Source organism: Cervus elaphus, chromosome 14, assembly GCF_910594005.1.
Source record: "Cervus elaphus chromosome 14, mCerEla1.1, whole genome shotgun sequence".
Classification (NCBI taxonomy): Eukaryota; Metazoa; Chordata; class Mammalia; order Artiodactyla; family Cervidae; genus Cervus; species Cervus elaphus.
In genome coordinates this window covers 70346693-70374179 of record NC_057828.1, presented here as the reverse complement: position 1 = coordinate 70374179, position 27487 = coordinate 70346693, and the positions used below count along the sequence as shown (strand labels likewise).

The 27487-nt window shown below is 45.6% G+C and overlaps 1 protein-coding gene across 2 annotated transcripts in view; it reads right to left on the bottom strand.

Annotated features, from left to right (window-relative positions):
• Positions 1-27487, bottom strand: part of PTPN14 (protein tyrosine phosphatase non-receptor type 14) — a 183451-nt gene that overhangs the window by 22338 nt on the left and 133626 nt on the right. For both annotated transcript variants that reach the window (XM_043923278.1, XM_043923279.1), the window contains exons 6-15: positions 26304-26374; positions 25242-25329; positions 21510-21598; positions 18034-18121; positions 17173-17255; positions 14497-14554; positions 11250-11328; positions 7734-9217; positions 2868-3011; positions 960-1178 (exon numbers count right to left, since the gene is read on the bottom strand). In XM_043923278.1, coding sequence (XP_043779213.1) covers positions 960-1178; positions 2868-3011; positions 7734-9217; positions 11250-11328; positions 14497-14554; positions 17173-17255; positions 18034-18121; positions 21510-21598; positions 25242-25329; positions 26304-26374 — 2403 coding nt within the window. The remainder of the gene's footprint in view (positions 1-959; positions 1179-2867; positions 3012-7733; positions 9218-11249; positions 11329-14496; positions 14555-17172; positions 17256-18033; positions 18122-21509; positions 21599-25241; positions 25330-26303; positions 26375-27487) is intronic.

The following is a 27487-nucleotide window of genomic DNA, read 5'->3' as shown; positions in this document are numbered from 1 at the left end:
TCCAATGAAGAAAGGAAATAATGCCAGAGGTAGGTTTCTAAAGTTATTGACCACAACAGACTACTAATGTGAACCTTGTATTGTTGAAAATCATCCTGTAACAGCCGTAAGAGTTACCCTGATACAATTCACATTAGTATACAAATAATTCCCCTAGTTTGGAGGCCAGGGCAAATGGTGACATTCTAAACAAATATGCTCTGTCATTAGGGGCCCTGGTGAAATTAAACTGTTTAGGGAAAACTTGTTTGCATGCACATATGTATCTATAACTCTAAATTCTAACTGAAGTAAAGTTAAGCTGACTAACTTTAAAGTCTATAAAATACTGAGATATGAAGATTTGGAGTATCTGAACTAGTTAACAAAAATGTAATGACTCAAATACGTTGAATAATGTTGGCAAACCTTGTAAAATTCACTATCAACGTCACCATTATGGTTGATGGTTAAATTAGTCCACTCTTGTGAATATTATACAAAGTTGGGACTTCAGCTATAAAACGCATAATCGGTATCACAAGTGAGAAATGACAACTCTCTGTCACTCTTGACCATCATAAAAACTCCAGTGACAGAAATACAGCGCCTGTAACTTCCACAGCCTCCATCGCCTGCAAATCACAAACTGAAAGGGACAACCCTCAGCTTGACCTGTGAGTTTCCTGAAAAGTTACCCCTTACAGAGACAAGAAAAAGTTAAATCCTCCGACACAATCAAGCTTCAGAAATAGCTGACCTGAGGTTTTTCCCTGAGGCCACTGGGCTTCCTTCTCTCTGCGGCATTAGGCATGGCCTTCGAGTTGACTAAGAAAAACTCCGAGAGTTCAAAAACACTCCCTCAGGGCTTGGGGACCAGCCAAGTTGCGCAGTGGCAGCCTGTCTGTTTGCTCCTCCTGCCTTTTTACTGTTAACCCAGCAATCTTCGACCAGCCTTCCCAACACACCCCCCTTCTTACCTTGATGTGGGAGGCGTTAATGTAGCCTGTGTTATTTTCTTTGGTTGGTATTAGCTCTACGCGGTTCTCCTCATAGGGAACCACCTCGCGGATTCGGCTGCGCTCAGCATTTTCTGGCAGAGCCGCTGTGCTGAAAATGCCATTTGCCTTTTTCTTTGGAATTTGCTCGTATTCTGTGAACACCATTCCCTCTTCGAGCTTCTTCTTCAGGGTTCTGAACTGCAACAGAAGGTGATCTTCAGCTCTCTGAATAATCTGATCCAAACACTGACAAAACCACCAGATTTCTCAAAATATTTACAGCGAGGGTGTTAATCAGTAGTTTCAAGATGGACAATCAAAACTTGATTATTCGGTCTCATTCATTCACCATATTGCACATTTCTCTTGTCTAATAACCAATTGCCTCCTCGCTCATACCTTAAACAGCACAAATCTGCCAGACTAGGCAAGAGCTGAAATTCAAAATTAGCATTTTGTTATTAACGTGTATGCATGCTCTGTCGCTCAGCTGTGTCCAACTCTTTGTGGCCCCATGGACTGTAGCCCGCCAAGCTCCTCTGTCCACGGGATTTCCCAGGCAAGAATACTGGAGTGGGCTGCCATTTCCTCCTCCGGGGGATCTTCCAACCCAGGGATTCAACCCATGTCTCCTGAATCGGCAGGAGGATTCTTTACCACTAAGCCACCTGCTGTTTCAAGTTTTAGTGATAAGGAGATTTTTAAACCTTAGTTATCAAAAAAATCCTTTTCTCCACTTATGTAATTGTTTTTAGCTAAATTTTAAGGTGATACTTGATCCATAGTTCTCTAGTCATGTGGAGTAGACACCCCCCTCTTTTATTTTTCCCATGACCAAAATACTAATTACAATAACATGGTATTAACTGGATTAAATGATGCCTCAAAAGACCCTTCTAGGAACCTCCCTGGGGGTCCAGTGGTTAAGACTCTATGCTTCAAATGCAGGGGTCATAGTTTTTGATCCCTGGTCAGGGAATATGCCATGTGGTGTGGGAAAAAAAAAAAAAAAGTAAGACACTTCTGGATCTCAGAGCATGCTAATACTTCATACATGCCGGCAAAACCTAAAACACTAATCTTACTGGCACTCTATTACATTTACACAACCTGTTTTTTAACCTGACAGCAATTTCAGGGACTACAGGAACGTGTTTGTTCACCTCTGAAACACTACCATGCAACTTTCTTTGCTTTTCAAAACCAAAGTTCTCACAATGCATTACCCTAACAATTATACATCAGTCATACTCTATAGCCAAGCATGTGCCCAGCTGCTCAGTCATGTCCGACTCTTCGCGGTCCCATGGACTATAGCTCATCGGGATCCTCAGTCCATGGAATTTTCCAGGCAAGAATAATGGAATGGGTTGCCACTTCCTACTCCAGGGGATCTTCCCTACCCAGGGATCAAACCTGCGTCACTAGCATCTCCTGCATTGGCAGGCAGATTCTTTACCACTAGCGCCACCTGGGACGCTCCTTGCAAGGGGCCAGCATATTAAAGAATTCTATAAGTGCTTGAGTAAAATAATTCCTCCCTAATAAAGGGTACTTGTTCACAAAAATCACAGAAGTTGAGCACTAGGGCAAGGGCTTAACCTCTTCACTCTGCAAAACAAAAAACCAGGCCCAGAGAAATGTGGGTTGACTAAGGCCACACAGACAGGTGTCTCTAGGCGTCATCACTGAACCAACCTGACCAAGAAACAAGATATATTGGAAAGGATCAGTCTAATGCAGCACAACCCAGGTCATGCTCATCTTCAAGCTGGAGAATGAATTCATCAAACACACCTTCGTGCTGGCGTGTCTGGGCGAGGAGAGAGAGTCAGAATCCTAAGACCACAGAGAATGAGTCACGTGTTTGAAGAGCCCAGCGCTTACCCTCTCGTCCATGGGAACTCGGGTGGCATCGACGCGACTCTCCTCCCGCCCTGAGCCCCGAGCAACTGAGAGTCCGTTCAAGGCTGCCAACATCAGTGGCCTCTTCTGCGCCTCCAGGCCTGCCATCTTCTGCTTTTCTAGATTCTTGCGGCAAGAAAAGGCATGTTCTCATTGTTTGTAATACCAGGAGAATGCTGGAATGTGTTTTAATCTCCCCAAATCTATAACTCCCCAGCCAAGGAATGCAGACAATTACCATTAGCAGGGCAAATTCAAACACAGCCTTCCCCTTCATTCCCACTGCGCCCGAGGAAGCCGGCTCCGCTGGGCCTCCCGAGCGTTTCTTTAAAAATGCAGTAAAGAAACAAATAGACAAGAGCAGAGACTCTACACAAATACACCCTGCCATAGGGCTCACAAAAAGAGCATGCATGAGTCACCTTAGGAAGACAGCACTGAAGGAAGACAGGACAAAGAAAAGAGAAACAGAGATTCATGAATAATCAGAGCTAGTCACAACGATGGACCTTTTATGCAGATTAAATGGTAAAAAGCTTATAAAAACTGCTGCGTCCTTTTTTTAGATTTTTATTTTTTAAATTATGAAAGTCTGATAACACATTTATAGGAAACGTGGAAAACACAGAACAAGGTTATATACAGTTCCACTATATATTACCGTTATTTTTTTAAGTGGCAAATTAAAGATTTTTAATTGGAGTTTCAACATCAAACTCTCAAAAATCAGTAGCCTGAATATATAGAGAAGCAGAAGGATATAGCAGAAAAACTGTCCCATCGATAAGAGGATGGATACATACAGAGGTAGAGAAAAAACTTCCTTCCCAAGTTCCCACTCAGAGGGGCTAGGATTGAGGTGTTAACTCTATATTAAATCTCTCTGGTCCCTGGGATATTATTCCCAGAAACAGAGCTGATAAAGTTTAATACACGCGCTAATACCTTAGTCTGGAACCACCTGAGATGACCCCCCGGCAGGACCCTTCATGCTTTACCCAGAAGACTCGCAGGAATGGATGCTATGGCTCCCAGTGACCACAGCGGGGCCCCATTGGCTGTGACTACACCCTGGGAGAGCATGATCTGGGGGCCACACAGGCCGCCCCTGGCCCTTGCTTATGACTTTGTGACTCCTCTCTGCGCTCACCTGCACAGACACTCTGAAACTGTTGGGCCCCTGTTATTTTGCCTACAGCTGTGCTTCCCCACTTCCTCTAAGATGACTGGGGCGTGAACCAATCTCCAGTTGATCACTTCAGGCAAAATAGGAGCATTTTCCACCCAACAGTTTTGTCTTAGAAGACAAAAGGACAGAGGGACTCTATAAAGCACAGAAACACATGAGTTTTACAGAGTTTACAATTTTCATCCACAGTTTGCAGGTCCCTTTGGTTGCCACAGATGAAGGAGTGATCTCACTCCGTGTTTTGTTTTGTTTTCAAACCTTCAGGTATTTTGTTCTTAGTCTGTCCTTTAGAAATTTACTTCCTAGAGAAGTGTCTTGTGGAGCTATGGTATTGGTAGAGGACAGAACACCTCTTGTGTGTGTTGATTCAGTCGTGTCCAACTCTTTCTGATCCCATGGACTGTAGCCTGCCAGGCTCCTCTGTTCATTGAAATCTCCAGGCAAGAATACTGGATTGGGTAGCCATTCCCTTCTCCAGGGGATCTTCCTGCCCCAGGGATCGAACCCAGATCTCCTGCGTTGCAGGCGGATTCTTTACCACCTGAGCCACCAGGGAACACGCTGCAAATCAACTATACTTCAATTAAAAAAAAGAAGCGTGGAGCCCTGGCCTTTGTGACTGATGCTGTCAGTAAGGTGCTGGGTCCCGTGACAGGGCTAACCCATCAGATAAACCAAAGGAGCATCTCAGAGGAGGATTAACTGTGGGAAAGTGAGAAAGGGCCAAAACATATTCTACTCTTAAAAATGATCCTGGTTTCTCAACCCTGGGCAGACTTTGAACATTCAGGATTTAAATTTGGGGAGTTTTGTTGGTTTACTTACTTACTAGTTTGTTTTTCTAAGGGAGAATTTCCTCCCTGCCTGCTGTTACCTCTTTTAGTTGAGAATGTTTCACTCCTCTGCAAAATTTTGAGAGAGCAATGATTCTTTTTTTTTTTTTTTTTTTTTTGGTAAATGGTCCTCAGATCCTTCTGACAGTCCTTCTGCTTCCTTCCCACCTGCACCATAAGGCAACCCCAACTGGACCCAAAACAAAAAGCAACTCACTTGTCTTTCTTGGGAAAGGGTTACTACCCAGAGAACACTGAGGCCCCAATGATAAACTATTTCTCTTAGCTCCTCCTCATGTATCCTATCCGCTTATTACCAGAGATCAAAAATAATGAATTCAAAGATTTGCCTTGGCCTTTTCTCTCCCCAGTACCTGACAGGGGGCGGTTAGGGAACCCCAGACAGTGAAATGCCTTCAAAGCAGCAGCAGGAGGCATGCGGAGGCGCTATCCACACCACAGGCCTGAAAGATCCATCAAGGGGACAAGCAACTCCAGAAAGGGAGAGAGAGGGTTGCCTGCAGGGCAAATTCTCACCATAGCTGTCTGCTTCCAGTTCCTATTTGGTTTTCTCTTCTAGGAAGGCCTTGACAGCCTTCTCTTAGCTATGCCTAACAAGCCAGGCAAAATCTACCCTTGATGGGGACCAGAGTAAGGCACCTGAGATGTGGGGGTTGAGTTTCTTCAGGAAGACCAGGGAGACCCATCCCAAGCTCCAGTGCTAGGGCTCAGGTCACCATCTTGCCTGGCTCACTGAAGACCCTCCGAGTCCTCCTCTGAGGTCGGGACAACAACCAAGGGTGGCTGCCGTTGAGCTCACTAGTATGTAGGATTTGGGGAAAAATCAGGGAAGGGATTTCCCTAGCAGTCCAGTAGTTAAGACTTTGTGCTTAAAATGTGGGGGGCACGGTTCAATCCTTGGTCAAGGACTAAGATCCCACATGCTCTGCGGTGTGGCCAAAAAAGAATTTTTTTTAAAAAGGTACACTTAAAAAAAAAAAATAAGGGGAAATGATATAGGGCTGGGGTAATGATGTTACTGATCTAGTTAAGAGGTAAAATCGGCTATTCACTATTACCCAGTGGATGGGATGGGAGGACACGTGGATGAACAGTGAGAAAGGCCTTTGTTTGCTCTGTGATAATGCATGAAGCTCTATATGAGGAATCAGGGCCGTAAGTATCAGCTCCAGGCTTTTGTTTAATACAGGTAACAAGGGGATGAATACAACCAAAGTGAGGCTAGGCAACCATGTAGGTGGTAATAAACATCCAGTCAGCAAGGGAAATGGCAACACCGAATGCTTGCACTGATGAGTTCTTGATGCTGAGTTGTGTGAAAGGGGCCTGAGGCCCAGAAGTGCTGAAACTCCCTTTCTACCAATGATTATTTTTCCCAAACGTGGAAAGCTCTCCCCAAGGCACCCACCCCCGCACTTCATTCCATCCCCCAGCCAAACAGTTTTATTTGCCACAGGCACAAGCACATCTTTCACAATTTCCCTCCAGGTTTGCGAAATTTGGAAAAAGTTATGCCTGTACCAAATTCCTAGCAATACTCCATGGATGGCTAAAACTGTGAGGCTGAGAATGTTCTTGAGGTTTGTCTAAAGCCGGAACGTTGCTATGGATTAGATTCCTAAACCTAGGGACTTGGCTTTCTTAAATCTTTGGCTCTTTACTATTCTTTACAAGTTGACTCCCACTGCAGAATCGGGGAGACTTATACATGAAGAAAGTCTGATGAATTCCCTCAAAGCAAAATATAAGTTACAACTGCGCTGGAGTTCCTAAAAGAAGTGCTGGCTACCTTATCACCCAGATGTGGTACATGCAGAGAAGTCCATCTGGGTTTGAGTAGTTTATAATGAGAGGATTTTTTTTTAAGGGAGTGAACAGCTCCAGGAGGAGTAGCAATGGTATTATAAAACATTTTGTAAAGTAGCAAATACAATCCAGCAATTTTCTCATTAGTAAGATGTAATTCACTTTGTTGCTCTAGGTATGCAACTGTTACTATATATTTTTGCTCTGGCAACATAACTAAGCTTCCAGAAGAAACATACTGAAGAAGAATGACTTATATCTAATATTAGGCATCGTCAAATGTTACACATGTGTGCGTTGAGTGTATGAATGTGTGAGTTCTTGATGGAGTAAGCTCAGTGGTGAATTCAAACTCAACTGTATGCTTCTGAGTTTACTGTAATTTTCGTAGATTTGTGCTGACCATCTATTGAAAGAAGATCTGAAAATGAACTGGACACATCATGGTCAACACTGATGAGCAATCCTGACATCCAGGTCTTCACAGAAAGCTGCGCTTTGAAGGGAGGCTGCTCTTTTAATATTTAACTGGGGAAAAACTGCTTTCCCCAGAAAAAAACAAAATGCCAGGAGATGGAGGAAGGTGAGCTCCTGGCAGCTCAGGCAATGGGAAATCTGACCCTGAATATATTCACCAAAATGCTGGCTGAGACACTGATCTCAGTACCACATACCTGTAAGATCCTAACTTTGTCACAGCATTTTGCCCCAAGCAGGCCTTTGAGAAGCCATGAATGAGAATGGAAGGAGCAAAAAACAAAGTTTTGTGAAACGAAACCCTACCTGTTTAAAATGCAAGTGACTTTTAAATCCTATCACATGTTTAAATCCTCCCAGGTTCCCTGATAAGCCTCGCGCTTTCTTCCCTGCCCAGAGGAGGGAGGTGTGCCTGAATCACCCAATAGGAGCAGGGAGGGTGCTCTGGGGTGGGGGCCGGGATGGGGGACCAGTCCCTTTAACCATCCCTCCAAAGATGCCCCGGGAGAGGCGGCCACTTACCCGAATCATCATCTCTCTTTCTATAATGCTGTCCTCCAGGGAAAACATCTCGGACACAGGTCTCTCCTTGACAGGCTCTTTCTTGACCCGCTCCTTCACGCTCGTCAGGTCGGGCTCCGAGATGGATGGCCCGAGAGAGGCCCCATTGACGGCCAGCTGGTCGGCCCGGGAGACGCTGATGGCCTTGGCGGGCCCGTGCCGCAGCAGCCTGGCCCGGGCCACAGCAGGAGGCAGGCACGCCTGGTCCTGCCGCAGCGCCCCATTGCTCACGCTTTTCCGGGGCCCGGGGTACTCTGGTGGGGGCTTGTTTGGAATCCGGGCCAAGGCGGCCTGTAGCTGGGCGCTGTACTCCACCTTCTCCCGGAGCACGGGGATCTGGGGCACCGGGTCAGGAGCCTCCTCTTCCTCCTCCTCACTCTCGCTGCTGTGGATCAGCATGGTGGCATCCGAGAAAGTCTTCTTGTGGTGGTACTGAGGGAGCTGGGGGACCTCGTGGCTGCCAGGGCCCTCCTCGGGAGGCCCCGGCTCCCGGAGGGTGTTGCGGCGGGCCATGGGGATGTTGAGCGACTTTAGGGTCATGGCTTCCATGCCCCTCACGATGCTGCTCATCGCCTCCAGGCTGTGACGCTTGTGCACGGCGCCGTGGTGCTTGGTGGCCGTGAGGGGCTCGCTCACCTCCTGCAGAGACTGGTGCACCACCGGGGAGCTGTCCTCCTGGAAGGTCTTCACGGACAGCTGAACCTTGCGGGTCACCAGGTCGGGGCTGCTGCCGCTGACGTACTTGTGCCGGTGGCTGGCCAGGTCCGGCGTGCTGGTGGCCGGCCGGGGCCGGGGGTAGGGGGGCGGCGGCCGGAAGAGATAGTTTCTGAGCACGTGGGCCGCATTGTAGCTATGGGCGCCCTGCAGCTGCATGTTGGCCAGCTCCGGGGTGCTCACCGTGTGGGAGATGGCAATGGCTCCCCCCGGCTGGCTCGGCACTGTGGCATTCGTGGGGCTGAGCTGGTCTGACGGGCAGACCAGTTTGTTCGCGTAGCCCCCCTGGGGCCCGTAAGGGATCGTGTAGGGGTGCCTCTCCCGCATCTCAGGCTGGCTGTACACCAGGTCCTCTGGCTGGTTGTAGGCGTGGGTGTTGATGATGTTGAGGTTTCGCAGGGACTGGCTCTGGCTGTCCGTGTGCATGACGCCCCTCTTCATCTGCCGCATGACCGTCTCGTAATCGGGCGTGGGCCGGTAGGATGGTACGATGATGGCGCTATGCCGGTGGCTGGGGATGTAGTCCGCCCGCATGATGTCACTCCCGGGGATGCTGAGGTTGGAGGAGACGGGAGAAGCCTGGATGAAGCTTTGGGAGCAGCTGAGGGAGTTGACGCTGTGAACGCTACACACGCTGCCGCCATTGGTGACGGTGCCATTTAAATAACTTAAGTCCAGGCTGTTGTGTGAATTGCAATACAAGGCTTCTTCATTCCCATGGAAGATGCTGTCTGCAAGAAGTCAAACAGAGGCCCATGAACCTCCACACCATCCTGCTTCCATTGAGTTGGTCCTCACATTCATGGGGGTCATTTTTAACTCACATAAGTCATAAAAAGGGAAATCCCATGGTCTCCACCCACATAGGCCATAGAAAAAACCAGCAATTTCTTGGGCAAGATGCCAACATACTGAAAGAATATTTTAAAGCACACTATAAAGAAAAAGTGAATCTAAACAAATGAAGCTAGGTACATATGGAACTGCTGTCAGCTGGGTTAAGTTCTTGATTTGGCCTGAGGTTCCAACAAGGGTCCTCACACAGGGAGACTGGTCCCGCTTATGCAGGGCTCAGTGACAGAACTGGATATTTGGGCCAGGAAGTGAAGAACTTGGAGTTCTTGGAGCTGATCTTCCTTGACTGCAATGGAAAAACTCCCTGTATACAAGGGACGGCCGAGCATTAATCAAGACAGAAGGCAAGTAACACAGTCAGGACGTCAGCAGGCATGGCTACTTCGTTCTGATCAGCAACCAGTGGAAAGCAAAATAAGACCCAGGAGCATAATTTTACCCCTGTCTAAAACCCGCCTCTAGACTTGGTTTCATCACCAAGGTCAATTTCACATTAAAATTATTAATACTTTAAACAGGTACCTAAAGAGATAAAAGATAGTGAAGGACAGGGAGGCCTGGTGTGCTACATACAGTCCATGGGGTCACAAAGAGTCAGACACAACTTAGCGATTGAACAACAATAACAAAGAGATAAAAAGTGGATTTCTAAAGTCAGGACCATTCTATGCATCCAGTGTTCCTTTAACACGCACGCACGCACACCCTTTCGAGGCAAGCTCTTACAAACACATTTTTCTGTGGGCAAAATATATTTGTTTGCACACTGTAGATTTAAGCATGAGCAGAGTAGAGGAATTCAAAGGCAGAAAAGGTTAAAAAACAGAATGTGTGACTGAAAATACTTGGCTGCCTAAAGAGGAGAGGTGGGAACATAGACAAAATGAAATGATAGAAGCCAGGAAAACTAGGAGAGACACACACTGCATTTATCCACCTCCAATGGGGTTTGGTGCCTTCCCACAGAAGCAGGGTAACTTTTGCTAGTCTGCTTACATCATCTTGATGATCTTAGTTTCCAGGCTCACACTTTGACAGTGCAAAGATTGAGAAGAGCGAGCATACGATAACACAGAAATGAATTATCCTTTACCCCACTGTCAACATCCAGTGTTTAATCCCATCTGTTTTCTAAGATGCAGTTACTGACATGATCACGGAGCACCGGCTCCAGAGTTAAGACACTGATTTTCATATCCAAGCTCCTCCAATACCCTTTCTGTATCCCAGTTTCTATAGCAAATGGAAATAACGACATCAATAGTACCTATCTCCTAGGTTTATTTTGAGGATGAAATGAGACAATGCAGGGCAAGTACTTAGAACAGTGCTTAAGGAAAAGAATTGCTCTATAAATGCTCGTTGTTAGACCATTATTATTGAAATGAGTTTTTTTCATGCATTTTGCAGGGGAGTGTTCAGAGAGACTAGGAATGAAACAATTTAACAAGTGCACTGAGAAAGAGACTGGGGGAGAGGCAGAGCTAAAATGAGGGGCTGAGATTATGTGTGTGTTTCTTTCAATTATTCTGGACGCCTATGTTCTCTGTCACCATGAAAACCTGGCTGACTGTTACAAGCTCTCTGACCCTGGCAAGGAAGGTGAAGAGTCTTCTGCTGGGCTTAGATGTCACTCTCTTCTCTAACCCACTTTCGAGGATGAGGAGGAAGAGAAAGGAACTCGCCTTCTGTCTTCCCCCAACTCCTTCTACACACAATTCTGGGCAAGTTTTTGTCTCAGGGGTAAATGGTATTCCGTGACTCTCACAAATCCCAAACTGCTGCCATTCAGACCAGGACAAAGGTAAAATAAAAGTATCGCTGTCCCCTAAAACAAAATAATCTCAGCACTGATCCCCAGTACTCAAATTCAGGTCTTAAGAAGGGACAGCAGCAAGCCAGCGTTACCTTGAGAAGTGTGTGTTTCCGAGTAGTGTTCGCCGCACTGGACGTGCATGGGAGGCAGGATGTAGGGCTGCTGCCGGGGCTGAAACAGAGAACACAGCGCATGTGGGAGGCCCCGCGCCGGAGCGCTCCGAGCTCCGGCCTGAGCGCACGACGGGCCCCACGCTCATCCCTGCAAGGAGGCACGCGAGGGCTTCTCCGCCCTCCCCCTCAGCCCACCCTCTTCTGCGCATCTGCACCCTCATCTCATCACCAAGCCTCGGACTGGAGACACACGAATCGGGGAACGGGGAGGCTGGTTCAACGTGAGAAAGAGGCCGCAATCAGCATGAAGGGACTTCATTATAGCCTACTTTCTTTTTTTTTTTTTTTCATTATAGCCTACTTTCTAACACCCTTGCAAAGCTCCCAGTGCTGTTCTTCAAAGGAATAACTCAGAACATGCATATTATGATGTTCCACCTAAAACATAAGGAGAGTCAAGGGGAAGTCTGTTTCCTTCTATTCAAAACTGGGTCCCTCCTAGAGCCACAAGCTTGTATCTATCGGCATAGCTGTACCTGTGACCCAAGTTCGCATTGCTACAACAACCTCAAATAGGGGTTGGGGAGTGTTAAGCTGGGCCCATTTGCAAACGTATATAAAATCTGAAATGGGACCCATAACAGTAAGTGTGCAATTCCCAAGACCACTTATTGACCCCCCACCTTGCAGAACCCCATGTGGAAAGGTCTTGCAGAGAACCTAACAGATGCAATCATCTACCCTTTCAGTGAAGACTAATTGCCGTAAGACTCAAACATGGCCATTTACACTCAATCTGAAAAATCGCGTGTTGCAGGGGAGGGTAAAACTCTTAGAGAAAACACCAAAATGCTTAGACAGTTTTGCCATTTGGGGAGCTGACAAAGGAAACATGGTTAGTTGCTCATGTGGTCTAGAGGAAGTCATTTAATCTCAGGAGGTCTCAGCTTCCTGTCAATCAAATCAGTCTCCTCCTTCCAACATGATCCATTTTATTTAGGTATTGGGTTCCAAGTAAAAATATGTTTGAAGAAAGAGTTGTAATGCTAAAAAATACACTTTAAGCCTGTAAACCACCAAACCAGATGGTCTCTTATATTTCTATTTGATTATCTTTAAGTTTGTCTTATAGACATTGGTTTAAATGTTACTGCTTTGGGACAGAAGTTGAGATCAAGCCAAAAAACCACACAAAGCCAGCAGGGGTCACACTTTCTTAGTATCCCTAGACTGAAGAACACGGGGCAGCATGAACCTGTGTTGATAACTCATCTACTATTTCCTTTTCTGCAAATAATGTTTACGTATCAAAAGAGCAAATAAAGAAGATATAATGACCAGAAATCCAAAAATTAAAGAGGAAAAGAAATAAAGAATTAAAACCAATCTAATACAGCACTTAAGGGTATCAGTTCTTCTAAACATTCCCAAATCTCTCTTTGGCTGGTCTTTGACTAGCAGTTTAAAAATATTTTTCTGCTTTTTGGTAACAGCTAATTCAACTCATTTTTTTCTATGACTGGATAGCCAGTTTTCATGTCAACAAAAAAAGACAAAAAAAAAAAAAAAAGCCAGCAGGGAAGGATTCATACAAGAGAATAGAAATACACAGCAAGGTAATGTTGGCTCACCCTGCCTTCTCTTGCTTTAAGCTTTTTTTAAAAAGAAAAATCCTACAAGTCAGTCACTGTTTATGAGCCAACATAAGTGTATAAGCAATACAAGTGAGAGGTAATAACAGTAATCTTCCAAATACCATTTCAGGATTGCATTATTTATTCTATCTCTATATATTTCAGCGTATTATTCTTTTTCTTTCCAGATCTGCTAAGACAACAACAAATTAGATGCCACAGTATAGGAGTCAGAAGAGCAAGAGAAAAACCACCACCGGGAACCCTGGTTATCAGCTGGGAAAGGCAAAGGCGACGTTATCTGGTTTTACTCTCACTCATCCCAAGAAACGCTTGCTGACACGGTTTAATCCTAAAGGGCAGAGGAAAGGGAGAAGCCAGGAACCTGGCTTCCTGCAGATTATCTGCATCCGAATGAAACAGGAAAGCCTCTGCATCTTCTCCAGATAATCAGGATGCGATCAAATCACAAGATAGCCCTGAAACACTCTGCTTCCCCTGGCATTTCATGGACACAAGTGAACATTTATCTCACTAGTAAAGATGTGTGGCCTCTAAGGAATGGAAAGGGGAAATAATACCAACAAAGGAGAAGAATAAGGAGGAAATCCGTTGCTGCTTCGGGGGAGAAGCCCAAAGCAACCCACTACATCTCCAAGGACTTTCTGTGAAAGATCGTGCATTGACACAGAGAATTAATAGTATTTACATGGGTTCTCAGGAATTATTAAGTGATGATAAGATGACCAAACTCTAGAATTCTAAGAATTCATGTGAATGCATTTTCCAGAAAAAAAAAAAAATTCCTTAAATAGTTCCTTTTAAATGACAGGTTAAAGATGTCCTATAGGATATATATCGTGTATAAAGAAAAATTTTATTATCCCATCAATTCAAAGGAACTCTTCACCTACAGACATTTAAAGGCCATCTGTTTATTTTGATTTTGTGTAAAATAAATCATAACCTAGAATAAGTTATTTCCTTATTCACATGACAATAAGTTGTTTCCTTATTTATAAGAGGAGAGCAGTTTTTTGTGTTTTTTTTTAAGGCTAACAGTAGGTAGAAAAGTACCTCAACTCAAATTCTGTTGACTGTAAAATTAGAAAATTAATTAACGTTAATTTTCTTCCCCACTAAATATTCTACCTGAGACCATCAACTAGATTCCTTCAATATTTCCTTCAAGTAGTCATTTTCTGACTAGTTTATTAAACTCTGGCAGTGACTAGAAAAGAATTTGCAGAGATTATAACTGATGACATATCTAAACGTGCAAAAATCAGGAACAGTGATAAAGCAAGTGGGAAAAAAACCCACACACACAGTAAGCTGCATGCTGAAGGACTAAGATCTCATCAGCCTGGAATAAGACTCCCAGGGGTGAACCTGGGGTCACATTTAGAGAAGTGATGGCCATGGGTGTGCACACCCCACCGGCAGAGCAGACTGACTGATGTCCTTCTGCGTTCTCACCAGATCTCACGTGGTCATGATGCCCTGGCCACCCCTCCCCTCAAAATCAACCACAGAAGGACACGTGAACCCCAGCGCTCAGAGGACTTGATAACTGAAGATGTCATACATACCAGGGAGGACCGGCTCCAGGTGGGCTGGCGTCTGATAGGGGGTGGAGAATTGGATTGTCTACATGAAAAGTTGAAAAAAATGAGGATGGTTATTCTTATTTACCATGTATTCTAGATGACCTGATAGATGAGAGAGGGAGAAGAGGGGAAAGTAGACAAAATGGGTTAAGAATTACAGTAGAACAGGGACTTTCCTGGTGGTACAGTGGATAAGAACCCGCCTCCCAGTGCAGGAGACACATGTCAATCCCTGGTCCCGGAAGATTCCACATGCCAAGGAGCAGCGAAGCTAGTACACCACAACTACTGAGCCATCGCTTTGGAGCCCTCGAGTTGCAACTACTGAGCCCAGTGCTGCAGCTACTGAAGCCCGTGCACCCAGAACCTGTGCTCTGCAAAAAGAGAAGCCGCCACGAAGAGAAGCCTGTGCATTGCAATGAAGAGTAGCCCCCAGACTGCCGCAGGTAGAGAAAGCCCAAGAGCAGCAAAGATGATCCAGCCAACCTATATATCAAATATATAAGAATTATGGCAAAACAAAAATATTTTCTATTTCTGGTTGGTGAAGCCAAGACAATTTTAATTTCCTTTTCTGTTCTTGTTTTATTTGCAAAATGTTTGGAATATATGATATTTTATAATGCTTTACAAAGTAATATGAAAAGAATGAGGCTGCTTTCTAAAGACGAATTACAAGGGAAATAAAAATCAGTGACCATCTTTTAGAGGTCAGAGAACAGAGACCTCTGGAGATGGATGCTGTTCAGATGATGCTGATTTCATAAACTCCAGAGAGCTATCCAAGCCTTCATGTAGTCCATGGTGAGACTCTGAAACTGCACATAGAGTTTACTGTCTATGTGGGGGATGAGGGTGTTTTTAGACAGTCCTAGTTTTCATCAGATATGAGAATAGGAACCTCCCATACCCAGTTAGGAAGAAGAAAGGAATGATTATTACAGAAGTACGAAGGAGGACAGAGTTTCCTTAATTTTCAGTATAATACGTGATGCTCACTCGTATAAGAAGAAAAGGACACAAAAGAAATACAAATACTCAGAAAGTTTTATAATAAAGCCACTTGCTAAGAAATGGTCAAACAAGAAGACTACAGTGATATTCACTTCTCACAACAGTCTTCTTCTTAAATCCATCCTATGGAAGCCAACTATAGAATTCTTGTTAATTCAAAGACATCTCAACAAATAAAAGGCAGTAGCAGAAAATTGCAAAGATGTGACTTATAGGGAATCTATTCAAAAGAATGGTGTGTGTGCACAAGAATGGTGTGTATTTGTGCACGACAGCATGTGTATGCATGTGTGCATTCATCACATAGATATGGCTGCTTAAAATGCTGCTCCCGAATCAGTGCTCTTCTGGTTTACATTTGCAAACTTTGTTTGCAGACCCAATAGAGTCATCCTTTGACATCCAAGGAGGAGTGGTTCCAGGACCCCCTCAGATACCAAAATCCACCAATGCTTTTGTGTAAAATGGCATAGGATTTGCATATAACCCATGCACATCCTCCCACATACTTTAAATCATCTCAGGTTACTTATAATACCTAATACAATGTAAATAGCTGCCAGTACATAGGAAATTCAAGTTTTGCTTTTTGGAATTTTCTGGAATTTTTAAAAAATATTTTGATCCACAGTTGGTTGAATCCATAGATGTGAAACCTCAGATACAGAGGGCTGACTGCCTGTACTATCAAATATACTTTCAGACTCCAAGAGTGACCAGTGGCAGAGACTGGCTTAAAAGAGTCTCCATCACGTAGGGAAAAAACTCTGCCAGGACCTGATCCTCCAGTTTTAAAGCAGTGCCGTCTACAGCAGGATCTGCTCTAGGACAGCATTTTCACACTCTTGGATGTGTCCACTGGGGAAGCGGGAAAGCAGTTCTTCTCTTGCATTTACATCCCTGAAGTTCTTTGAAACAAAATTAAGCACCTTGGGCACCCCAACTGCTGAGGTACTCTGCTGAGGAACGTCTTTTGAAGGCAACCAGAGGAAATTCAACGATAGCATGAGCCAGACACACTCTATCCAAGGTCAGGTCACGGTTAAGTTCTCTCATCAGACTCTCTTTATCATCCCCATTTCCAAATTAAATTGAAAACACACACATGGATTTGTGACATCTATTAGTGTCTTCCAAGTCTTCCTCTAATTACCCTGGCCTCTCATTTACAGGCGGGTGACTTGACCCAGAAGCACACACAGGGTTAGCCAACTGTGTGAGCGCCACGGGGCTGAGGATGACAGCAGCTTCTTCTCTTTCAAGTTGGCTCATCACTCTGCTACATGCTTCTGAACCCACGCTACATCTGACACGAAGGGGCGCCCCGGCAAATTGGGAACCGCTCGGCTCCTCCAAACTCATGGCGGAGGTTGGAAAGGCACTGATGTTGGCCAGTCCATCCAGGAAGTCAAGCATTCACAGTCAATTTGCAAATCATTTTCCCCCTAGGCATAGAGGCAACACCAGACGGTCTTCATCATTAAAGCGCTTTCCCTCCCGCCCTGCTTCAGCGTGCCCCTTTAGCTTCTACAAGGAATGAGGCGAACGAGTGAGCAGAAAAGGTGATCTACAACATTCCGAAAGCATAGGAATTTAAGCTGGAACAAGCCATCCAGGGAACAGATGGATGAAATGTTTACTTACTCGGTGCAGATTTTGTTTTGTTTGTAAAATTTGTGCCGCGTAGCAAACAGTCGAGATATATACTTGGCATTTTCGATATCATCCTTGGAAAAGAAGAAATGGGGAAAAAATAAACATTTGTTTATATATGCATCTCATTACGAGTCCTCTGGGCAGGGACACGTCCCTTCCTCCCTTCATGTCAGGCACAAAATAGCCCCCTGAGCCACATACCAACATGCTGAAATTCAGGGGCAGTCATGTTGATGAAGCCCACCCAAGGATGTTAGATCTGCCTGCTAGAGAATCCTTTATGTCCATGGCGCTGGGGTTACACCGGTGATCTGGCATGATCTTTACATCATGCCAAACTGAGTACTTTGCAAATGAATAAATGAATCAAGGCAGAGTGTGGCATGGATATCAAGCATCATTCAATTAGAGGCAGAGAGGTGCGTGAACTGCCTCGGTTCTCAAGGAGGAACTCAACAGAAAGGCAATCACCAGTTTGCTTCACATCAGGCTTGGGCTGTGATGGCAAAGAAAATTCAAATAAGCCAGCGAAAGAAAATACCAGGCCATATCAAAAGAGCTGACTAGTAAAGGGCATGCCAGACATTGTGATCCAGTACAAATGAGGCTGGTGGAGGAACGCAAAGCCTACAGTAAAACTCAGCTTGGAACCCTGGCATTGTGAGCATCAGGTCACCACCACTCCTTGGAAATGAGTAATGGCAGCAGTGGGCACATAATGGAAAGTGAGGGGTCTGACAGACTATTTATTCTCTCATGGCATGGAGACCAAGCAGAGCATATTAGGAGTTGAGAAGTCAGACAGCAAGCTGCCTGTGGGGCCATGCCTTCACTGTCTGTCTGGTTTACCGTGTGAAAGAGGGCGGTCTCCTCTTTGCTGACGAGCTCCACCAGGATAGTCGACTTGCTGTGGGTGATGTTTCCCATGTCATTCCACCTGTGCAGAAGAAATCCCACTGTGTTTGCCCAAAGACTTTCCAGACATTTATGACAGTACAGGAGGGTCATCTGCTATTACTGAGCCTCACTTTACAAATGATGGTTTAGCTGTAGTTTTAAAAGCTAAACGTTTCTTCCTTCAAAGCAGAAATGGAAATAAAATGCAATATGCATCTACTTAAATAGCTATACACCACCTCGACGCTGCTGTTTGATAAAGTACACTTTCCCTTATGAGCTAGGAGGAAAATATGCAAGAGACTTCTGTTGCCTAGTTTTTCATATTTCCAGATGGACAAAGTCTTTCCCATGAACCCCATTTTCAATACTGGGAGAGCAGGTCATTTAAAAGTCATGTGTGGAGTTCCCAGGAGGTTCAGTGACTAGGATTCCAGCCTTTCACTGCTGTATGCCCAGGATCACCCCTGGTTGGGAACTAAGACCCCACAAGTCACATAGGGCAGCAAAAAAAAAAATAATAAAATAAAATAAATGATGTATTTTCAGGAACCTAGGCTGAAGAATCCACGGAGATTCTGTGTTGCAAGGTACACTACAGATTTGATTATGCCACTTAGAAAAAATGCTGAGTGAATGTTTACTGTGTCTACATTTTTGTGATATAAACTCACACACACAAATTTCCTTCCCTTTCCTTATAGAGCTCTGACCTAAAATGAGATACACAGAACCACCACACAAGGGAAGGGAAGCTCCTGCTTCCCATCTATTTAGAGCCAGTTTCTAATCATCTCTTACATTACCTGCCCTTCACTCTGCTCCCCAACCTATAATTCCCTGCCCACTGCCTTTTCCTCTCCATCCTGCTTTTTTTTTTAACTTAAAAAATTTTTTTTGACCATGCTGTGGCAGAATGAGGGATCTCAGTTCCACAACCAGGGATCAAACTCGCACCCCCTGTAGTAGAAGTTCAGAGTCTTAACTGCTGGACTGCCATGGAAGTTCCCTTCTTTCCTGCTTTTGCTCACTGCACTTCCATCTCTGCCTGAATGATTCCTTTAAGACTCAGAAGCAGCCACCTTCTCCAGGAAGCCTTTCCTCATTCCCAACCACCTACATGCCAGGAAAGAGCCGGGTGCAGTCCTTCATCAGTCACCACATTGTATCACAGTGGTTTATGTCTGTGATCAGATTCCTAACTAAACCAAGCTCAACCATAGGACCCGTGCCTCGGACAGACACTCTGTTTGCTTTATCTCTGTATTCCATGGACAGAGTACATCTGGTTTAGAGCATACGCTAGATGCTTGCTGAAATAATGAAAAGTAAGGATGTTGCCTCCTATCTGTATAAAGGCCAGTTCTTTTATCAGCTCTCTAGGTAGACGAGTTTCCCACTTTGGAGATGAGGCAATTCAGGCCAAAGGGGAGGACTTAGCCTTATCCACTCTCCTTATCAGCATGAGTTATATTGATCCCTTCCAGGTTTTCCTCCAATCACCCTTCTATTACACCAATGTCATCTGTGTTTATATACATCTACAGGTACTCTGCAAGCTGTCTGCTGACTGATAGTTCCATAAGATCACATCTACATGGCCTCACAGCTACATGCTCCTTACTGAGGGTCTCGAAAGAGAAAAGATATTTTATATTCTCTGGCTCCATTCCCTCAAATCGCCGGCCAAAATTCTGGATCCACTCCTCACTCCACCGTATGACTGCACCTTTAGCGGCACAGTTAACAGGACTCTACAGTAGCAGCAAATTCACATCTTATCAGGGTTTCATGGCACATGCTAAAGGAAGTGGGCTGGAAGCAGTTCCCAAGGAAACTGAACAAAACTTTGAGGGGCTTATTATGACCAGTGAACTTTCAAACTGCTATTTTCGATTTAATCCAGAGAGCCGAAATGCAAAATCTATCTGCTTCTCTTCTCTGGACTCAAGCACTGACTTAGCTACAGAGAACTGTGTGGGACAAAAGGCCTGGATAGCTTTACCTGGGCATAAAAATGTAGAGCTCTGACTCTGCCCACATTTATATATTTTGCTCAATTCGTTGCAGGTATATGAGTCCTGCAACATGTCCCAAAGTAAAAAACATGTCCAACAATCAAAAAGCTTATTTTGTAGCCCCAAAGCGCTCTCTCTCCACTCCTCCTTCAATAATGTCTCTATTCAAAGAGCAAAAGGAAACAACTGGACAAAAATAATGGCAGGGTGGGGACCTAGGAAAACAAAAGCCAATTAGGAAGCTTTTAATGGGAAAACTTTCTCCAAATGACCTGCAGTAACTGCTGATCCAAGAAGTACACGGCTGGCCAAGAATTTACTTCCAGAAGGTGGACCATGCTCTGCCTCTAAGAGCCGTCTTTGATCATCTTCCCTGGACTGCGTGCAGCTCTGCCCATCAGATGCACATGCAGGAAAGCTGCTTTTCCTGTAAATAATAGGCCACACTGCCCTCATAAATGAAAGTAAGCATGCAGTTTTTCGGATTTTGACACTAGCGTGGGATCTGTGGGCATCAATACAAGGCAAGCTCATGGACCTGTAATGTAGGGGACACCCTGTCACTTCCCTAGGCTGCTTCCACTCCTGTTAAATGGAAAAGAAGGCTGAAGGATCAAAGTAATAAAAAAGGATCAACGTCTTTTCATTAATGATAACAAACATTGATTTTTCAAAACATACTTTCACAAAGAGCCCTCTCTAATAGAAAAATTAGTTTGCACCTTTATAGCACATGGCGTTAGGCAAAGGGCGCGCTGGGCAATGGATGAAGCCAGGTTGGATTTAATGACTGGTCATGGGTAATCTCTCTTGTCTGGAAAATCCCATGGGTGAAGGAGCCTGGTGGGCTGCAGTCCATGCGGTCGCTATGAGTCGGACACGATTAAGCGAATTCACTTTCACTTTTCACTTGCATGCATTGGAGGAGGAAATGGCAACCCACTCCAGTGTTCCTGCCTGGAGAATCCCAGGGACCGGGGAGCCTGGTGGGCTGCTGTCTATGGGGTCGCAGAGTCAGACACGACTGAAGTGACTTAGCAGCAGCATGGGTAATCTGGGCGAAGGGGATCCTGCAGGAGCCTCATGCCTAAAGAGCCCATTTCCAACCAGACTCAGAGAACTTGGTTCCACACTTCTGGCTCAGTGGAGGTTCAACTATGAATGTCTTGGAGTCAGTGGAAACAAAGAGCATTCTCTATCCTCCGCCCCTAAACAAACCACCAGGGAAAGTGAGAGGAATTTCTCCATAACCAGTTAAACCCTGCAGAGGGGCTGATCTTATTAGAGTTGAGAAAAGCTCAACTCTTATCCACGGTCTGGCTCTTAACTCATCCGAATAACTTTCATACTCCACGGGGTTTGGGAGAACACCTACAGGGGAAAAAGGAGAAAGGAGACAAATCAGACTACCTGTAGATGACTGCTTGTCTTCCAATTCTGTTCCTCACGAAAATCCCCATAAAGAAAATGCCCAGGTGCACACTGTTTCCATGATTGTCCTGCATAAGATCAACAAGAGATCGTTGTGAGGAAAAACATCCCAGCGGTCTGGTAGCCTCCCCATGGGGACCACACCCCATTTCTCGCCCATACATGGAATGAGTCACAGACAGCATTGGGGAAACAAGGCACCCTGAAGGGAGGCGTGCACTGCACATCCTAAGAGACTACATAGATACGTTTTCTTCTTTTATCTCAATTTGTCACATTTCCCGTTTAAGAAAGAATTTTAGGATTTTTCTCAGATTGGTTGGCAGTTAAGATCTCTTTCATGAGCATCTGTTAATATCTTTTTTAACTCTAGTTTTTGTTTTTCTTTTAAATCAAAATTACATGTGCATACATTTTTATTATATATGCATACTGTATATGTGCAATCATACAGGCACATAATTTGAGGAATTGAATATTCTTTAGATCTTGTTTAAAGCAGCCAGCAGTCACCATTTCCTCTCCTTTAAAGGCATCCAGTTCTACCACTTAAAGCCCTAGAGTGTGTCTATTTGCATCCACCATGCTCGGCCTTCCAATTTAGAACCTCGTGTTCCTCAGTTCTGGGATATTTTCTCAAATTACTACCTTCTGTTTCCCTTGTTCACTCTTTTCAGAACTCCCATTATTCAAATACTGAACATCTGGGCTGGCCCTCCAATTTTTATCTCCTGCCTCCCACATTCCATAGCTTTGGGGTTTTGGTGAGACTTTTCTTACTCTTCTAACCTGTCTATTAAGTTTACCATTCTGATATCATATTATAAATTTCTGAGAGTTTTTATTTTCTGAATGTTCTCTTTTATTTTTTCTTCCAGATTAACAAAATTGAATGTTCTCTTTTAAAAGCAACCTACTCCTTCAATGAGGTAATATGTAATACATAAATATATACCTATACATATATATGTAAAATCCCTGAAGCTCACAGAGGGATGGGGGAATCCTTCACCCTGCAGAATCTCTGCCTCTTTTGGGGTGCTTCATCCTCATTGTGCTGACCTCTGTTATTCCTATCAGGGCACCCTGGAGGGTGTGATGATTGAGTATCTATTCACGCTCCAGGGTGGGAGGCTAAACACTGGCTGGGACCTTTGTGAGCACAGGAAGGGCATGTGGACTGTAAGCTTCACTGTTGGCAGTCTGCTGGGCCCTGTCTGGGAGAGGCCAGGGGTCTTGTCTTCAGGCCGGTCTCTTGGTCCAGTCAGGTGCCTCCAACCTCCTGCCCGGGAAAGCATAACCCAGCCTCCAGTGTTCTTGAGAGCAGAGTGGGAGCAAGACTCAGCATCCAGGGAGCAAACTGTCACCCGGCTCCCTGCTTTCACTTGGGAGGCGTCCTCTTTGTGGAGTGAGGGGAGAGACACGCCCAACTCAGCCCAGGAAAGCAAAGATAAACCCCTAACCTTCCTCGGAATACCTGATCCCATCTAAGACACAAAGACCTCCTTCTCAAGGACCTCATCTCAACCCACTTCCCCAAAACTTTCCATTCACATAGGAATCTTCTCAGAGAGAGAGAGAAAGGGAAAGACAACTGCTGATGGCAAAAGCTGAGCCGAGAAAGAACTCGGGATGGGGGAGAGGGCCTCAGTAATTACAAGGAGCTAAAAGGTAAGTTACATGATTAAAAGAAAAAAAAATCTATGTGGGAAATGAAGACGGGCAAAGTAGAGATGGGAAGAGAAAGGAAAATTCTGTGGAAAGACTTCCCTGGGGATGCTGCCAGGAGGTGGGTGCAGAGGTCGAGGGGGACAGATGGGGACATGGGAGGAGCAGGCCACCAGCGTGGGACGATGAAAAACCACGGACCACACACCCGTCAGAACAGCACAGGCAGCTCGGGTTGAGGCTCCAGACCCGGTGTGACCCATTCCAGAAGCTGCCTCCCCCCATGCCCACCTGCTCTGACAGTACAGGAGCCCCCGGAGGCTGCGGGCACCCAGTGTTTGTGGACGGGGAGGGGAAGCCCTGTCAAGAAATGCACTGGTATTCCTGCTCCCCAATCTTGAAAAATTTTTTGAGAAATCACTCACTGGGGAAAAAAAAAACAACAAAAACCCTACACGAAACTTAAATGGTCGTCCCTGGGACATAGCCATAACATTTGTTTGAAACCTTCCTTGGTCAAGAAGGTTGACCCAGAGGGACTCCGTCACCACGGGCAGGCTGCCCTTGCTGCTTTTTCACTTACAGCCAACTCCATCACAGCCCCCACGGGTAACACCGCCCCGCCCCGCATCCTTGGGTCACCCGGAATCACGCGGTCTGTAGGTGGTCACCTGAGTCATGAGCAGATATGCGGTGGGGGGGGGCGGGGGGGAAGCAGCAGGCCAGCAGAGTTACACCCACGGGCCGTGAGTCAGCCGAGCCTGTCTGCCCACTCGGAGCAGCTCTGGGAGCTTCCTGCGCTTTTCCCACTAAAGGACAGACTCAAAAATGCATCCGAACCCAGCAGAGCAGATTTCAACGCCGTCTCCACTGCCTCTGCTTCCCACAGTTCAGAATGACTTTAAAAACCACGCAAGCAAATGACCCCCACAACCAAACCTCCAATCTCCAGGGCCCAAGAAGTCGGGTTTTCTAGAAGTGGAGAAAAGTTTACTCTGATTTTCCAAAATATCATGACTATATATGGGCTGCTGAAATGTAAGTGGGATGCAGATGGCTTCATAAGGCATTATTGCAAGGAAAATGGATTACAACCCTATGAAGGGCAGCCATTAGTGAAGCAAAAGAAAATTAAACAAATCTAAAAAAGAGCCATTTAGCCTTTTTTGCAAGCTGCGGCCACCCTGCTCGAGTCTACTTGATACACATGGGCAGTTCTCATTAAGGCAAATTGCAAACGTGCAACAGAGGGGGAACAGAACACTTATAAAACAGCCAGTGGAGCCAGTTTGGAGTGAAATGTTTATGCTGAAATTGCAGGAGTCTCCCAAATTGCTGAAATGTGCCAGTTGCTTTAGGTTTCTGATAAAACTCCGTCTTTGGTAAAGTGGGTCACCAGAGAGAGGAAAATTAGTTTGGATGATGGACTCAGCTCTATAGACGACCTTGCACCATGACCCCACCACCACACCCTCACTTCAGGAGGTGAATTTGTTGCAAAGGGTGGGATGTGCTTACAACCATTTCTTAGGCATACTTTCCAGAAAACACCAAAGGGGCTGGAAATCCACAACAGAGGCTCTCTAGAGCCAGAGAAATAAAGTATAATTGTATCCAGGAAATGTTTCATTCTTCCTCACAAACAGTTATCACTGCATCAGCCCCAAGAAGAGAAAAGAAAAGGCTGGGGAGGAAAACTGCTGGGGAGGATCTGTATTAAGGCACACGTGACGTTTGCCTCGTGTCCCGCTGTAAGGTCACCTGTGACCTTGATAACTTCTCGGCACCAGATGGGCTGGTATTGGCTACTCACTCAGAAGGTTGTCTTACAATTGAGACAGTCTGCAGAGGACTGTGGAAAGCTTCAAAATCTCTCCATTAACAAAAAAGGGTTTGCTTTCACTAAAGTAAATTGGACTTGCTAACTCATGGCATGTAGAAATGAGAAAGCCAAGCCTTCTGGTTCTCTGCTCCCAAGCAACACTAGTTTTCCAAATGCCTGTGCTGTTCTGAGACAGCTAAAGCAAGGACAGGGGATGCTACCTTCACAGGGAAGATCTCCTGTCCAAATCCATCCAAACGTTCCACCTCGTTGATGTACATAAGCTCAGCTTCTGCTGGCAGGATTCCACTAAAACCAAAAGAGTATCAAAGGAGGAAACGGTTAAGGGCAATAAAATCAGTGGAAGACCCGACTCTCCTGGTGGCAAATTCCAGAACCGTGGCTTTAGTTCTGGGAAAAGCCATCATCACCCAACTGTAGGCACAGTGCTTTACTAAGTAATTCATTAACATTTCCCCCAGTAGCCTTTCACTCAACAGGGAATAATAAGAGGAAGGTAAAGCATTTAATTGAGAGCCACAGCCCTATGAACATGGATTATGCCAGATGTCCTGGTGAATAATGCTGACTGCTGGGGGAAAAAAAAATTTTTTTTTCTCCAACCTGGGGGAACAAATCTCCACTGTTAAGAAAAAAAGAAGGGGAAAAGGAGGAAAGGAAAAAGATGATGAGGATGATAATTTGGGAGCCAAGTAACCAAGTTAAGAGAGCCTAGGACGGCTGCACATATCCTCTGAGGTTGGAAGTGGTGGTGGTTTAGTTGGAAGGGAAGCTGTTTATTTTCTATTCATCCCAAAGAGCTCCAAGCGGCCCTGAGTAAGCTCTCGGTGATGACTTGAATCTCACCATTTTTCTCCCGGATCTTGACTTTCCCACCCAAAGTAGCTCTTGAGGTCTACACTCAGCACAAGCAGCCCCAGGCTTCCCAAGTCCAGAAACAGAGTTTTAGGAAGATCACAGGGAGGAATTCCTCTGGCCAACAGCTCCGCATCAGTGTGGGTCTACTGGTGTTGAAGAACAGGAGAAAGGGGCGATGGGGGGGAAGAAAGGAAAAAAAAAAAAAGGAAGAGAGAAAAAAAGCAAGGGCAGTAGGGGCAGGGAGCACAGTTTTCCAATCTACATGCACTCTCAGAAGAGAGCTGAGTCACTTGCTACTAGAAACAGAACTGCGGGGACTCGAGCCGCCGGCTGCGGGGTGGGGGGCCACCACCTCCGTCTCAGCCAGGACAGCGGCCGCGCTGGGCCAGGCAGCCCCGCCTCACCTGTGGGCTTTGTGTTCCTGGGCCACCTTCTGCGTCAGTTCCTCCAGAACAGCTTCTTCCAGGGCCAAATCCTGTCAAAATGGAAAGCAGTTCAGGTCCCTTGCGATTTTGCTCGTGAGCATTGAACGCACTCCTTTTTTCTAAAACATGTCCTTCACCCGCCTCATTTCCTCAACCCCTCTTAGTCCTCTGCAATTCCTTTTTCTCTTAATTTTTACTGGAGTAGAGTGGCCTTACAATGTTGTGTTAGTTTCTACTGGACAGCAAAGCAGATCAGCCTTAAAGTGTTAAAGTGGTAGTCGCTCAGTCGTGTCTGACTCTTTGTGGTCCATGGACTGTAGCCCGCCAGGCTCCTCTGTCCACAGGATTTCCCAGGCAACAATACTGGAGTGGGTAGCCTTTCCCTTCTCCAGGGGATAGTCCCGACCCAGGGATCGAACCTGGGTCTCCTGCATTGCAAGCGGATTCTTTACTGTCTGAGCCACCAGGGAAGCCCAAATCAGCTTTATGTATGCAGGTACCCCGGAGAAGGAAATAGCACCCCACTCCAGTACTCTCGCCTGGAAAATCCCATGGATGGAGGAGCCTGATAGGCTGCAGTCCATGGGGTCGCTACGAGTCGGACACGACTGAGCGACTTCACTTTCATGCGTTGGAGAAGGAAATGGCAACTCGCTCCAGTGTTCTTGCCTGGAGAATCCCAGGGATGGGCGAGCCTGGTGGGCTGCCGTCTATGGGGTCGCACAGAGTCAGACACGACTGAAGCGACTTAGCAGCAGCCGTAGCAGCATACAGATACCCCCTCATTTTTGGATTTCCATCGCATTAAGGTCAGCCAGAGCGTGAGGAGAGTTCCCTGAGCGACACAGCAGGTTCTCATTAGTTATCGGCTTCATACACAGTAGTGTGTACATGGCAACCCCAATCTCCCGATTCACCCCACCCCCTTCTCCCCGCTGGGTGTCCATATGCGTGTTCTCTGTGTCTGTGTCTCTATTTCTGTTTTGCTCCTTTTATTCGTTTGAATTAAAGGCTGTCATCTTTAGAACAGAGGTTCGTGTTCACTTTTGTAATCGGGCTTTCTGCATTATAACTTAGGCTACTCGAAGGCATATTTGGGGCTGCCATCTAAACTCTGGAGGGCCTAAGAATAGCTCTTTTTCATTTAGCTTCTTCTTCCCTAT